The sequence below is a fragment of the Sorex araneus genome, chromosome 8 (genome assembly GCF_027595985.1).
Source record: "Sorex araneus isolate mSorAra2 chromosome 8, mSorAra2.pri, whole genome shotgun sequence".
NCBI classification, from domain to species: Eukaryota; Metazoa; Chordata; class Mammalia; order Eulipotyphla; family Soricidae; genus Sorex; species Sorex araneus.
This window is the reverse complement of record NC_073309.1, coordinates 21937614-21952727: the sequence shown is the minus strand read 5'-3', so window position 1 is coordinate 21952727 and position 15114 is coordinate 21937614. Positions and strand designations below refer to the sequence as shown.

The 15114-nt window shown below is 38.2% G+C and overlaps 1 protein-coding gene and 1 non-coding gene across 8 annotated transcripts in view; both read right to left on the bottom strand.

Moving 5' to 3' along the window:
- Window positions 1-15114, bottom strand: part of CNOT1 (CCR4-NOT transcription complex subunit 1) — a 103189-nt gene that overhangs the window by 34592 nt on the left and 53483 nt on the right. For 2 of the 7 annotated variants that reach the window (XM_055144987.1, XM_004600631.3), the window contains exons 17-24: window positions 12321-12471; window positions 10971-11172; window positions 9728-9874; window positions 8644-8768; window positions 7365-7651; window positions 5723-5801; window positions 1031-1261; window positions 343-483 (exon numbers count right to left, since the gene is read on the bottom strand). In XM_055144987.1, coding sequence (XP_055000962.1) covers window positions 343-483; window positions 1031-1261; window positions 5723-5801; window positions 7365-7651; window positions 8644-8768; window positions 9728-9874; window positions 10971-11172; window positions 12321-12471 — 1363 coding nt within the window. The remainder of the gene's footprint in view (window positions 1-342; window positions 484-1030; window positions 1262-5722; window positions 5802-7364; window positions 7652-8643; window positions 8769-9727; window positions 9875-10970; window positions 11173-12320; window positions 12472-15114) is intronic. The other 5 variants (XM_055144989.1, XM_004600632.3, XM_055144988.1 and 2 more) reach the window with 3 other exon arrangements.
- On the bottom strand, window positions 11888-12023 carry LOC129406897 (small nucleolar RNA SNORA50). The gene has a single exon (XR_008631318.1). It is a non-coding gene; the product is annotated as a small nucleolar RNA SNORA50 (small nucleolar RNA).

Genomic DNA, 15114 nt, shown 5'->3' with positions numbered 1-15114 from the left:
ACCATATAGTCCCTGGGCATCACCAGGAATGATCTCTAAGCAGAGCCAAGTGAGTATCACCAGATGTGGCCCAACAACAAAAAAGCAAATTAAATATTCCATTCATAGTGAAATTATGAACTTTATTTCATATTTCAAAGCCTGTAATACTTGAAATAAGGACTATTTAACATCTACAAAAACAAAACAAACAAAAAACCTAGTGGTTATCATATTCCTGTACTTCTATTATCTCTACCTTTAAGGTATTAAAACATATGGAATGTCAAAAGTATATGTCCAATCCATTAGAGAAAATAATAGATGTATTTGTAATGCTGTAAGTCACTATATCATGCTCACCTTTTGTGTCATATTTGACTGTGAGAGATTGTTGAAGATAAAAGCAATTTTTTCTTGGATATTTTCTGGGGGCTCTACAATCCTCTCAGTTTGATCTGTGGCCACAAGCAATGTATCTATATTTGTAGTATTAATAGAGGGCTAAAAAAGGAAAGTACATAAACAAATTGAAACACATGTCTGACAAGACCTCGGGGGAAAGGAGACATCTTTAGTATAAAATTACAAACAGGGGCTGGAGTGATAGCACAGCGGGTAGGGCGTTTGCCTTGCACGAGGCCAACCCAGGTTCGAATCCCAGCATCCCATATGGTCCCCTGAGCACCGCCAGAGGTGATTCCTGAGTGCAGAGCCAGGAGTGACCCCTGTGCATTGCTGGGTGTGACTCAAAAGCAAAATAAATAAATAAATAAATAAATAAATAAATAAAATTACAAACAGTGTTATGATTATGTATGAAAAGTGTTGTCAAGAATACACACCCACCCACATTCTCTCTCTCTCTCTCACACACACACACATACACGCTGAACTGGAAAATTTGAATTAAAAAGAAATGTTGATCTTAATAACCTTAATATGCATACCTTATCTTTGTGGGGGTGGGGGAAAATTATGAATACATGCTCACTACCAGATTATTACAACAAAACAAATCCTAGGGGTTAAAAAAGATAGACCTACTTACTGGCACATCTTTCTTAAAGCTGACTCCAGTTGGCCTGGTGACTGTAACCGTTTTAGCAACAGTGGTGGTTGTTGAAGTGGTTACCATAGTGCTAACCTGACCAGCAAGGGGAGCTTTTGCTGGAATCTGGGCCTGAGCCTGAGCCTGAGCCAGTGCAATACTTCCAGGGGTTGTGATAGAGCCCTGCATTTTCACAGGAGGGTCTCTAGACTGCTGTCCATACTCGATATACTGTAGGAATGGAGAAGAGAGAAATACATGAAGAGAGCTCTAAACAAAAATAAGTTACATTGAACTAATACTACTTCACCTCTGTGAGGGCAGAAATCACTTTACAGTATTATTAATACAATGACAAAACAGTACTATTAATACAACAATCTACCTTACTAGTTGCCCTTATCCTGATTCTTTTTCCCAATATAAAATAAGTGGATTATGGACACCTGAGAAAACAAAATTCAGATTAAACAAAATTAAATCTATTTCAAAATCTAATCTATTTCAAAATCTATCCACTGGAGCAATAGCACAGTGGATAGGGCATTTGCCTTGCATGCGCCCAACCCAGGTTTGATTCCCAGCATCCCATATGGTCCCCCAGCATCGCCAGGAGTAATTCCTGAGTGCATGAGCCAGGAGTAAACCCTGTGCACTGCTGGGTGTGACCCAAAGAGAGAAAAAAAAAAAAACTCAGAATTCTTTAAAAGGATCTGAAAACCAGAGATAGCTCTAAGGGTTGAATGCATGCTTCACATGTGGGAAGCCTGATTTCACCCTGGAACTGCCTGGCTCCCTGAGCACCAACCTGAAGTAGGCCCTGAGCACTGCCAGGTATGAACTCAAACCCCCAAACCACTCCCCAACCAAGGAGTACATAAGAGAATCTAGGATACAATTTACCCCAAAATAGCTACAAAGAATTATAAATTTCTTACATTAGGGATTTCTATTCCTAATATAAATCTATTTCAAAATCTAAACATTCAGGAGCTGAAAAGATAGCAATCTGATGAGGTGCTTGCCTTGCAATCCTCGGTGATGTCCCCAGCATGCCATATAGTCTCCTAAGCCCACAAGGAGTGATCCCTGAGCCGAGACAGAAGTAAGCCCAGAGGACTGCTGGGTGTGGCCCAAAAAACAAATGAGAAACTTATTAAAAAAAACAAAACTAGGGGCCAGAGCGATAGCACAGCGGGTAGGGCGTTTGCCTTGCACTCGGCCGACCCGGGTTCGATCCTCGGCATCCCATATGGTCCCCCAAGCACTGCCAGGAGTAATTCCTGAGTGCAAAGCCAGGAGTAACCCCTGAGCATCGCTGGGTGTGACCCAAAAAGAAAAAAGAAAAACTATAGAGGTAGTTATAGAGAGTACAGGTCGGTAAAATGATTACTCTGCATGTGGTTGACCCCAATTCCATCCTGATCCTTGACACATCTGGTCCCTGAACCCCATCCGGAGTGATCCCTGAGCACAGAGCCAGGAATAAACCAGGAGCACTGCCAGGTGTGGCTCAAAAATCCAAAATCAAAATTAAGTTAAAAACCCACTGCAATGTTACCACTCAATAAAGTATTACTACAAAACAGAACTATACAACCAAAGCAAATGCCAGCAAAACAATGATATTGGTGTTTTTAAGGCAGACTGAGACAAAATTAACTCAAGAAACATTCAGGATAAGAGAAATTAGGTAGGATTCCTGATATACTATGTCAATGTCAATATTCTTTACCAGGAAAAACAAAGCTACTGTAAGTATATACACAAAAACTTTACTCAAAAAAGGACATTTTCAAGTAGGAAGCACAATTTCAAGAGTAACAGTTCTCTAAACTGGCCAAGAATATAAACAATGACCTCATTCCCTATCTGGCTATTATGCTGGGTATTGGGGACCACTGTTCTGTGTGATAGCATTCATAAAACTTCTCTCTTGTCATCTTTCAAGATCCACAGTGTAATCTCTGAATTCCAAACAACCGATTGTTGGGGTCATTTAGTCTCCAAATTACTATCAAAATTACTATGTTTTTTATGTTTACTAAGTTTTCTTGGGGTCAGAGAAATAGTACAGTAGGTAAAGACAATGCATTAAGAACCTTTGCACAAAACTGTAGGAATATTGGAGTACTGAACCTAAATGGGTGTACAAAAATGCAGATGCACAAATATTTTGTCTCTGAAGGATAAGTTATAGCTCCTGTGTATTACCTTTAAGTACAGACTTTTAAATTGTTAGGTTTCATCTTGATTTTTATAAAGAAAACTTTCTTTAGAAAAGATATTTTTGAAGGAGAAAGCAACATTAGAGTTGCTCCAGGACTGGGATGGCCTGCCATGCACCACCGAGGGCAGCTGCTGCTGGGTGGATTGGGTAATCCAGGTACCACAGGGCCTTAGCAGGATTGGTTGGCCAATGATCACCAGCAATGTGCCCAAAAGTAAACAAATAAAGTAGGACTGAAATAAGAAACTAGATTTTGGAAGCTGCCAAAATCCTATCTTCATATTTAAAGTGAAATTTAAACACGGAATATGTGGTGGCCGTGGTAATAATCAAAAGCAAGTAAAATTTTAAAGGGCTAAATCGTCAATGGTAATGGCTTTTGTGAGCACGTATTATATTTTGTATGTTTGTCTATATCAGTCACAGTGGAACTGGAGCACAGCACAGTGGGTAGGGCATTTGCCCTTGCATGCGGCCAACCCAGGTTTGATTCCTCCGTCCAACTTGGAAAGCCCAAAAAGCTACCAAGAGAATCCCACCTACAAGGAAGAGCCTGGCAAGCTACCCATGGTGTATTCGATATGCCAAAAACAGTTAACGAGTCTCACAACGGCGACGTTACTGGTACCTACTCGAGCAAATCAATGAACAACGGGACGACAGTGCTACAGTGCTATTAGACACAGTATGAAAGTAGTTAAATATACACTTTGATCCTTTATCAAAAGTAGAGTCACAGAAGGTAAACATAAAACTCAGTCCAAGAATCTATTGATAATAATGTACCTCAAATAATATTAAAATGTTTTTTAAACAGAATGAAGACACTGCTGACGTATGTTTTATACTGCTAATGTATGTTTTATCCAGGGAGGGGTCAGGATTATTCACTGACTCTTCCTACTCAAAAGGCCACCTCTAAAATAGAGAACCTTCAAAAGTGAAAGACAATCCAAACATAGGTTACACATTGTTTAAATTTTTAATAGGAGACAGTATAAGACAGTGATTATGATTGTTCATTGTAACAGCTACTATTCTTTATGGGGGCAAGGGGGAGTGATAGCACAGCGGGTAGGGCGTTTGCTTTGCACGCAGCAGACCCGGGTTCGATTCCTCCATCCTCCTCAGAGAGCCTGGCAAGCTACCGAGAGTATCTCGTCAACACAGCAAAGCCTGGCAAGTTACCCAAGGCATATTCAATATGACAAACACAGTAGTAATAGTTAAGTTTCACAATGGAGAGGTTACTGGTGCTGCCAGAGCAAATCGATGAACAGGAGGACAGTGCTACAGTGCTACAGCGGTTTCTTGGGGTCAGAGAAATAGTAGAGCAGGTAGGGCTCTTGCCTTGAATGTGGCCTACCGGGTTCAATCCCCGACACCATATATGGCTCCCCTAAATCCTGCCAGAGTGATCCCTAAGCACAGAGCCAGGAGTAATCCCTGAGAACAGCCAAATGTGGTCCAAATTCTAAATCAATCTCTTCCCCTCCCCCACCCCTCTCTCCCCAACTACGCTTTCCTGTGTACTTTTTAGGACTATAATACTGGCACATTCTTCCAACCCCGAGTTTAATGAACACATTCCTGCCTCCCACTCCATGGCCTCTTAAGTCACCACAATAACATTACCCTGTTACATAAACAAACCCTACAGGATGTTATAGAGCACAAAGGACTAAATTATATGATAGAACTTTAAATAGGTTCAGATTCTGACCTTTGACTCCTTAAATTCTGATGTTACAAAGCCGTTAATCTACAGCCAGAAAGAGGCATATGTTTTGTAAGCAGGAATCCAGATTTCAGCTTAGCTTTGAAGGATGCTTGAGAGTGCCCCAACCCCAAGCACTACAACCAACCCCTAAATGGGCAGAAATCCTCCTCTGAGCACTGCCATGGTTTTTATTTCAAAAAGCAAAATGAAGTTAATAAAGATTACTTTTCTTGTTCACCATAAGTTGATTTTAACCAAAAGCAAGACAAAAGAATGTGTAATGCTTACCATCAAACTAAAAATTAACTACACGATGATTTACAAATTCCTAGATGAACTTGGGTGGCATAAAATGCATTATCTGCTACTTTCTTTTCCAAATATATAATTGTTTTTGTTTTTGTGTTGTATCTAATCGTGCATAGGGAATTAGAAACTGCTGGAGTGAACCTAGAACACCTGCATGCTAAATAGTAATAGTAAAATTTCATGACTACCAAGATGCAAAATAAGCAACAATCATTAAATATCAAAATGAGTACTTCCAATCATCGAGAAATCCAATCCCATTCCCAGCAAATCAAATTCATATAGATCAGCTTTCCAACACGAGGAACCACAAATGTGCCTGTGGTAAAGCACAGGTCTTATATGCAGTAGGCCTTGGGTTCATTTCCATAACAAAAACAAAACCTAAAGTTTGCCCAACATTACACAAGTTTTAAGGACTAGAATTACTTACCTCTTGTAAATGATGTGGAAATTGCATAAAGTGACTGATAGAAGCCAAGTGCTGACAATACTGGGGGTAATCCTTCAACCTACCAAGAAAAACATTTATTCGGTCTTTTGTATCAGAAGCAACATTACTAACAAAAATTTTCCTTCAGGGGCCTGGAGGATAGTACAGTGGATAGGGCATTTATTTTGCATGAGGCCGACCCGGTTTCAATTTTCAACATCCCATATGGTCCCCCGAGCCCCGCCAGGAGTGATTCCTGTGAGGATGAGCCAGGAGTAACCCCTGAGCATCACCGGGTGTGACCCAAAAAGGATAAAAAAAATTCCTCCAAATGCTAGTCTTTCTTTACCCATCAACATAAATACCTCATTTAAAGCTACTGTCGGGTAGAAATGGTGAAAGGAGTGGTACTGGAGGGGCTGGAGCGATAGCATAGCGGGTAGGGCGTTTGCCTTGCACGCGGTCGACCCGGGTTCGAATCCCAGCATCCCATATGAGCACCGCCAGGGGTAATTCCTGAGTGCATGAGCCAGGAATGACCCCTGTGCATTGCTGGGTGTGACCCAAAAAAAAAAAAAAAAAAAAAAAAGGAGTGGTACTGGAACACTGTACACCTAAATTTATCATGCATAACTCTGTAATTCACAGTGATCAATAAAAAATAAGTAAAATGAAACGATTGCCTAAGAGAAGAACATAGAATATTTCTAAATCATTTTATTGTGGGAAGAGAGGAGAAAGGGAGCTGGGACCACACATAGCAATACCCAGGAATTATTCCTGAAAGTACTGAGAGTCCATATGTGGTGCCAGTGATAGACTTAGGATGAGCTGCATGCAAGACAAAAAAATGCCTTATCACCCATCCCATTTCTCTGGCCCTAATTTCACTTCCTTCTGCACACTAAGAAAATAGTGCATTTGTCTTTTAAAGGTTATATACTGTACTTAAAATTAAATTATATTAAGCCACATATAATATATGTAAGCCATAAAATTAGGTGTTCCCAAGTTTTCAATAACAAAGAAAAAGAAAAATAATTTTAGTTAATTCACACAATGGACTGCTACTATTCAGCAACAGAAACCAAATGACAAAAACAAGCAATTCCATGGGTGAGTATCAAAAGGATCTTACTAAGTGTAAGAAGTCAGAAAAGGATCTTACTAAGTGTAAGAAGTCAGATTCATACATATATGATTTGATTGAGTAACACTCTGAGAACAATAAACTGAGATAGTGATTACCGGGGGATAGAGGAAGGGGAAGGAAATAAACTATAAAGGAAAAACTAGAGGGGTAAAGGTACTCATTAAAGTATCTAATGTGGTGATAGAGTAAGTGACTATAAATTTTCCAAATATCAAAGAACTGTACGCTCAAAAGAATAACTTTTAACTGCATAAACTAAAACTCCTTTTTATTATATCTTACTTTTTCTACCACCTAGTGAAAACTGTAATGAAATACACTGTTTCTTACTACATCTTTAACTTCATAAGGTCAATAACATTAATACAAGTATAAGGATTGGACTAGGTAAGCAAATTTATAAATGCATTATTAATTTTACCATAGGGGTGTGTGTGTGTGTGTGTGCGTGCGCGCGTGCATGGCTTCATAGAGAAACTATTCACTCACCTATTTTTAAATCTATCTAGTGCAGCAATACCAAAATAATACATTTTGGATCCAAAAGGCTTGCGTAAGGCTTCAAGAACGTATCGCAGGGCCAGGCCCAGTGCCATGTAAGTAACCAGTCCTTTTTCAATTATTCCCCCAAAAAGGCAGGCTGTTATATGTAATTCTTTATCAGGGTACTGGGGGAAAAATCGATATTCTTCAAATAAGTTCCTTAGCATACAGTTAAATACTTCTCGTTCCCTTTTGATAGTAGAATCTTTAAACCTCTGCAACATTTCTAATACCTGAAACAAAAAGACAAAAACATTATGTACATACATATGCATGAGTTTTTCAAATGTCCTTAATAAAAGTATATAGATAATTAATTAGCCAAGCTAGAAACAAATGGTTTTAGAAGATGCAGAGATCTGTCCGAAACAGTTTGAACTGTATTTCTAAGAAAAATATCCTTGACAAGGGGGATCAGGGATATAACTCTGAAAGAGTTCATGCCTCACAAGTATAAGGCCCTGAATTCAATCCCAAATATCAACAAAAAGATACTCCTAACCATCACTGGGAGTGCCACAAAACGGTAAAAGAGAAAAAAAAATTTTTTTTACTTAGAGAGGACATAGCTCAGGAATTACATGTGGAGGGCCTTGAGTTCAATCCTCAGTACTGCCGAAAGAATAAAAAGCAAGATTCATGAAAGCTGAAAAATTAGTTGATTCTAAAAGTTCAGGAATAGCTCAGTGGTAGAGTGCCTTGTCTTGCAGGCTAATGGCAATTCCTAGCATACTGAAAGCAATTCAGGCAGTACTGTCATTTGAGATCCCTAGTGTCCAAGAAATCCCTGGTGCTCTGCAACCAAGTGTGTGCAAGTACAACTAAAATATAAAATGTACAGGAAAGGCTTGCTCTTCCAAGTCCATGTTCTCCCTTTAATACAAGTCTTGCTTGCATATTTCCACTGTAGAGAAGCCTGTGCTCTCTCTCGAACTTCTTCCTTTCTCTCCCCTCACTCCCATCAAATAACTGTCAATAAAAAATCTTCCTGAACACAGAAGATTCAGGTTTGGTCCTCGGTACCACATAGGATCCAGTGGGCTTGTTAGAAGTGTTCCCTAAGCACAGAGTCAGGAGAAAGCCCTGAACACCTCTGGGTCCCCAAAATCCAAAATAAAATAAAAGATAAAATAAATGTCTGGTGAGCACCACAACCACAAGTGTGCATCACCCAATCTCTTAAATGGAAGGGAAAACCAATTACATCATCATCCTAGACACTCACCTCATCAACAGACATGGTTGGATGTGGTGGGTGATTATATATTCTCTGGAAATAGCTGTTTGCTTCATCATCTATCTCTTTACTAAAGTGCTGGTTTGCCTCTGGCCACACCTGAGACAAGTCCGCTGTTAGAAATAGAAAAGCAACCGGTAGGCATTTAAATTCTAACTCTACTCCCCCATATAACAACCAGAAACATTAGTACTGCTGTACATAAAAGGAAAAGAAACTATGGAAATTATCAAGTGATTGTTTCCGTATTTAAGTATCCCAGTAGGCATAAAATATAAGCAAAATAGTCTTTAAAAAGTGATCACAGTTTGTTATTTTCTTCATGAGAACTTACTGCAACATAAAAATTCACTAAATTCAAATTCACCATGTATTTATACTTCATACAGTGTCACTCAAGTTACCAGGTGTCTACAGCTTTGTAAGTCATTTAATATATGATTTAATAAATAAGGCATGTGCAGGACATACACACAAAGCATGCTACAAAACAACATTCAGACAAGTCTTTCACACTACCATTTTCAAATCATCTGGTATATTTTAAAACCTTGTATAAAAATAATATGCAGTCCAAACACAAAGAGTTTTGTAAGTCAATAACAGTATATCGATAAAGAATTTTCAACTATGCATTAACTCATTAAACTTTAAAAATGGGTTTTTAACATCACATATATGGTAGAATGTATTGTTATGTATAAATATACAAAATAAGCTAACCTTAAAGAAAGTCATTTACTATAATAAACTACCATGTTAGAACAAATATAAAATTCTCCTGGCTACTCTTGACTTGCTTTAAATAACCACCATCAGCAAGCGTAAAAACTACACACTTATAGTTAAGTTAAACTATTGCATGTCTTTTTTCCTTTTTTTTTTGGTACAACACTAAATTTGTGAATTTACCCCAATGAGTTTATAGGCAATATAGCCTACAAATCATTTTTTTAAGGTAAGTCAATGTTTTCATCCATGTAAATCCATACACAATAGATTGGATACTGAATGTTTAAAAATTTATGTTCATCAGTCACACTTCACAATCACAGACAACACTACCACTTACAAGGTTTCATCTTACTCTGCTGGAATGTAGGCTGGTTCAGTCCAGAGGTGCCCAGTTTCCTCTGTACAAAAGGATCATTATTCACTGCAGGGAGTCCAAGAGCCCCAGTTCCTATACCAGTCAGGCTGCCTGTGCCAAGACCACCTACTAGAGAGAATGAAGGCAGCCAGAAGTTTTATCATCACTCATATCCTGGGACCTTTTAATTCACATCTCAGATGTAAGTTCTTATTTTAAGACTTAGGGTCTGGGGCCAAGAAAATGGCTCCAAGGGCCGGTTTCAGGAGCTATGTAATCAATTCCTGGTTTCACAGACGTGTGTCCTCTCCCAGCAAAGTAGGATGTGGCCCCACTCCCAAAATTAAAAGTTAGGGGGTGCTTGTTAAACTTATAATCTAAATTAGTAATAACAGATTAAGATAGACAATACCAAAAATTTATTAAGCATTTATAATCATTAGTTCATTAATGCTCTAAGATTAATAAGCAAACATTTCAGTAGGGACCACACCCTGCAATGCTGAGTCCAGGTAGCGTATCTAAACTATTGCCTATCCTCTTAGTATGCAAAAACTTGGAATACATTTTCTTACAGAGTGTAAGACACAGAAGCCAAATGAGAGATCTGCTTCTCTCATTTGTTAAAATGGAAGGCTTGGAGTGGAGGGAAATAAAATTTTTTCCATTAAAAGATAAATAAAATGGGAGGCTTTATATTCTAGTTAGCATAAGTAAAGGATTCCTTAATCCTCTATACTCTAGCACAAAGAACCTTGTACTAGTCAAGAAATTCTGATTTAAATTTACTACAAGAAAAATCAGCATTAGAAGCTATTAGGTTAGAATCATTACAGCATTATCAGTCCTTAGGTCTTAATTCTCTGAATTTTTGTTTTCAAGATAATTAAAGGCAGAGCTTATTTCTATGTGCATGATCTAATGTGCAAAATTATTTTCCGTCTCTATCAATTAGTTATTAATATATGGCTAAATCCTTTAGAAGTTAGACACATGTTACTACACTTTGATATGATAATACAGAGAACAATGAATTCAACTAACTTTATTAAGCGCAATTTGACTGAAATTCTAGTGTGCTCTTTTTCCAACTCTGGAAGTTGAAGCAACTGTTAAAATTTAGTTTAACCCATTTTCTTATCAAAATGACCCCAAACACGTGATCATCATATTAACATACAATAAAACTTATAAAAGCTCTGAACCACCAACCAGTTCCTCTTACCTGGAAGCTGTGATGAAAGTCCTCCAATACCACTGAATGCAGTTGTCTGATTTGGGGTTGAAAGGGGTGGAAATGCTTTTGCTGGTGACTGAGGGGTACTGAACGCAGAACCCAAATTTGGAGGAAAACCCTGCATACTCTGGGTGTGAGGGGCAGCTGAACCACCTATACTAAGAGATGCCATTCCAGCAAGCGGGTCAATCTAAAGAAAAACAGTATTAAAATGTATTGAACAGACCTTAAGTAAAGATACACATACGACACTAGCAATTTTTAACAGTTTTTTTTTTTGTATTCCTACATTGCAACCCCCCTCCCCAATATAATCATAATACTTAAATACGAAAATCAAGTCAAGTGTGCTAGTCCAGTTATTTCATATTATGTTCATATTTAGCCCTTTTCAAATTTCAAGACCAGATTATGAGAATCACAAAGCTTCAAGAACAAAGTTTAATATTAACTGCCCAACAACTTCACTAATTATATATAAACATTGAATAATAATACAGAAAAGTTATTTGGTTATTAAAATTTCTAATAGCCTCTTTAAGGCAAAAGATTCTCAAGTTAACTTTTAAAACCATAAAAACATTAGAAATAAATCTTAAAATCAAACATCTAAAACTAGTCAAAATTTGAGAATCTTGAAAATTAAAGGAGATCACTAATTTTTTTAAAAGATACACTATTCAAAAGATTCTTTAAAAAACTAGTAACTGTTTTCAAGCATCTTCGCTGTGCTCTTCAGAACTGTCTATTTAAAAAAAAAACCTTTTATCTTTTATATGATAGTGATGACTAAAGATCACTTAAGAACCTATCTTTTCCTTAAAACCCCACTCTGCCTGCTGAAAATAGAAACAAAATATGTTGCTCCCGGAAAAAAAGGAAATGGTGGTATCAGGGAGTAACTAAAATGTACCTTGTTTTTAAAAGAGCAGTTCAGTTGGAAGCTGAAGAGCCCCAGTTATAACAAGTCCTTATGCTCTAGCACTGTTGCTTGGCCCGTGAAGCTACAAACAAGACACATCAGGTTCAAAGGCAGTGCTTACTTCTAAAGTCTGTGTTATTCTTATTATAAAAAATAACCCCTTACATAAAAAAAAAATAAGTTGTTTTATATCTTTCCTCTCAGCCATGTACTATTCAATGAGCAATATCTATCAACTACAAGACCTATTTATGGATCTCTTTTAAAATGAAAGATTGAATCCTACACATGCAGTTATCTAAATTGTTTTTTCAGGCAAATTCTCCTTTGAACAGATTAATGATGATGTAAGACGTGTAATCTATTTGAAGCCCATGACTGGACGTAGATAGTTAGTGGTTACAGTGTTCACTTACCTGAACAGGAGAAATAGCATCTAAGCTACTAGCACTGGGAGGGCGACCTTTTGGCATAACTCCAGGTGGCGGTTGTCTTGCCTTATTCATAACATTACTGCAATTGGCTACCATAGTGAGGATGGTTTCTGATAACTCCTGAGAAACACTCCTAAAGTAAAAAGAAAAACATCACTGCTATCCCCCAGGAACATCTAAATAAATTTGTTGGAACATAAGGCAAAACTTGTATCATGTTTAACGTCATTACATCTATCGTTAAAAGTTTTCCATGCATTAGCTTTCTCCACCCAAATATCAAATTTTTGTCTAGAAATAAGACAAAAATTAGAAGATGAAGGTGGAGAGTATAAATTTGGGGCCAGAGCAATAGTACAGCAGGTAGGGCGTTTGCCTTGCACGCAGCTGACCCGGGTTCAATACCCGTCATCCCATATGGTCCCCCCAGCACCTCCAGGAGTGATTCCTGAGTACAAAACCAGGAGTAACCCCTGAGAATTGCTGAGTTTGACAAAAAAATAAAAGAGAGACAAAAAGAAAAAAGTATGAATTTTTATTAAGCTTCAGAATTAACATTTAAAAAAATATATAGCAAAACTGGTGGAAGTAAAAATCAACAAAGGCAACTTAAAAGGCCAAAAGAGATAGCTCAATGGGCAGTTAGATACTTCACACATAAGAAAATATGGTCCCTATCATAAGCATTGCCAGAAGCAAGACAAGAAAAATAAGCAAAAGTTGCCTGTAATGTCTAGAGAAATAGTAGAGGGTAAAGTGCTTGCCTTACATGTTGCTTACCTGAGATCAATCCCCAGCACCCCATATGGTCCCCAGAATGCACCAGGAGTGATTCCTGAGCAATGAGTAGGAATATGCCCTGAGCACTGCCAGATGTCTCATGTCCTCCCCCACTCCCCAAGCCCAGTGCTCAGCATCACTGACCAGGTATAGTCCTGAGTCCTAGAGCTACAACTATGCCTCCCCCATCAACTTAGAACACTAGTAGAAACACTGGGGTCTGAGAGATAACACAGGTTCAAACCCTTGCACACAACCTCACATAAAGTTCCCTGTATCCCTCCAGATTAGATTCCTGACCAAGCCAGATATGCACCCAAACCTCCCTGCCAAAAATGTCTCAGAGGCAGCACCAATATATAATGTGAGCTCTAGACAAAGGAGATTGAAAGGGCATTGTAGAAGTAGTATTTGCTGAAATCATAGCTAAAATTTCCTTGAATTAAAAAAAAAAAAAAGGTAAGCTAAAACAAGATAAATGAGTTACTGGAAAGAAAAAGCAGTATCTTAGCAGTCTAAATACTTTTTTCCCCTTAATTTCTAGTAAGGCCTCAAAATGATAGATACTACAGCAAACAGGGTACCTGCCTGGCACAGGGTCAACTGCCTTTGATCCCCATCACACTCCAGGTGCCCAAAACACCACCAGGAGTGACCCAAGAGAAAGACTTAAACACTGCCAGATGTGGCCCCAAACTCATGTGGTCATGAGTTCTAGTGTCCCACATATGCAGAGCATTATTCGAACAGCTCTGCCATTCCCAGTACCATGAGATTTCTATCAGCAACACAAGCAGGTGTTTGCAAACATTACTAAAATTATGTAATTCACAGAGAAAAGAGGTGTAAAATCTGGCAAGCATACCTATTAAGCACTGCAGTGGCAATGACTCCTGGCAAGCACGACCAATCATAATCTATATGCCTCAACCAAGAATGTGACTGGCACTGAAGCACATGTGTAAGGAGCACAACTACGGCAGTGAAAATTCCAGGCCAGTATAGCAGACAAGGAGCTTGCCCAGCATGCCATTCACCAATGTTCAATCCCTGGCACCCTATATGGTCCCCCAATCTGCCAGGAATGATCTGTAAATGCAGAGCCAGGAGTAAGCCTTGAGTGCCGATGGGCATGGCCCAAAGCAAAACCCACACCAAGAAGAAAATTTAGTGAAAAGCCCAGTGAGCACTGTAGTCAGGATAGTGTGTCCACAGCCCAGCCACCTAAGTCATCACAACAAAGAAGATAGTGAAAAGGGGAAATGAGTGAGAGAAAGAGGGAGAGAGAGAGGAAGAATAGACCACAAGAAGCTTTTATAACTCAGTGTTCCCCCCCATGCTGTGGAGGGGGGAGATTGGGCCACACCCAGAAGTCTCTCAGGGAAACATGCATGTGATGCTGGTGATTGAATCTGGGCCTCCTGAATGCAAAACACAAGTTCAACACAATGAGCTATTTCTCTGATCCCTGTAATTCATTTCCTGTAAGATAGAATTTGTAATATTATAAAATCCAAGTTTGCTAACAGACTTAGCTTCATTTTCTCCCCACAAAAATAATGATCTGACAAAATAATGATAGTATTAGCTAAATGCAAGTAATATATTTCAATATATAAATATACATATCAGTTATACAGCAATGTTGTATGCTAGTTATATCTCATTAAGAAAAAGCTAGAACAAGGATCAGAAGACTTCAACAATGATACAAATCAACTAGACCAAAAGATTCTTTAACAGCAGAATAGACTACTCTTTCAAGTACAAAAGGAAAATTCTATAGGTTACAACTACTAGACAAGTCTTAACAAATTTAAAGACATTTAAATCATATAAACCATGAACTCTATCTCAATGTCAAAATTAGAAACTGTTGACAAAAGGAAATCGAGAAAATGTAAAGATATGCAAAATTAAACATCTTAAGAAAAAAATGGGTCTAACATAGAAAGACGAGATTGCTCAAAAATGCAAAGGAGATCTGTGTTCAACT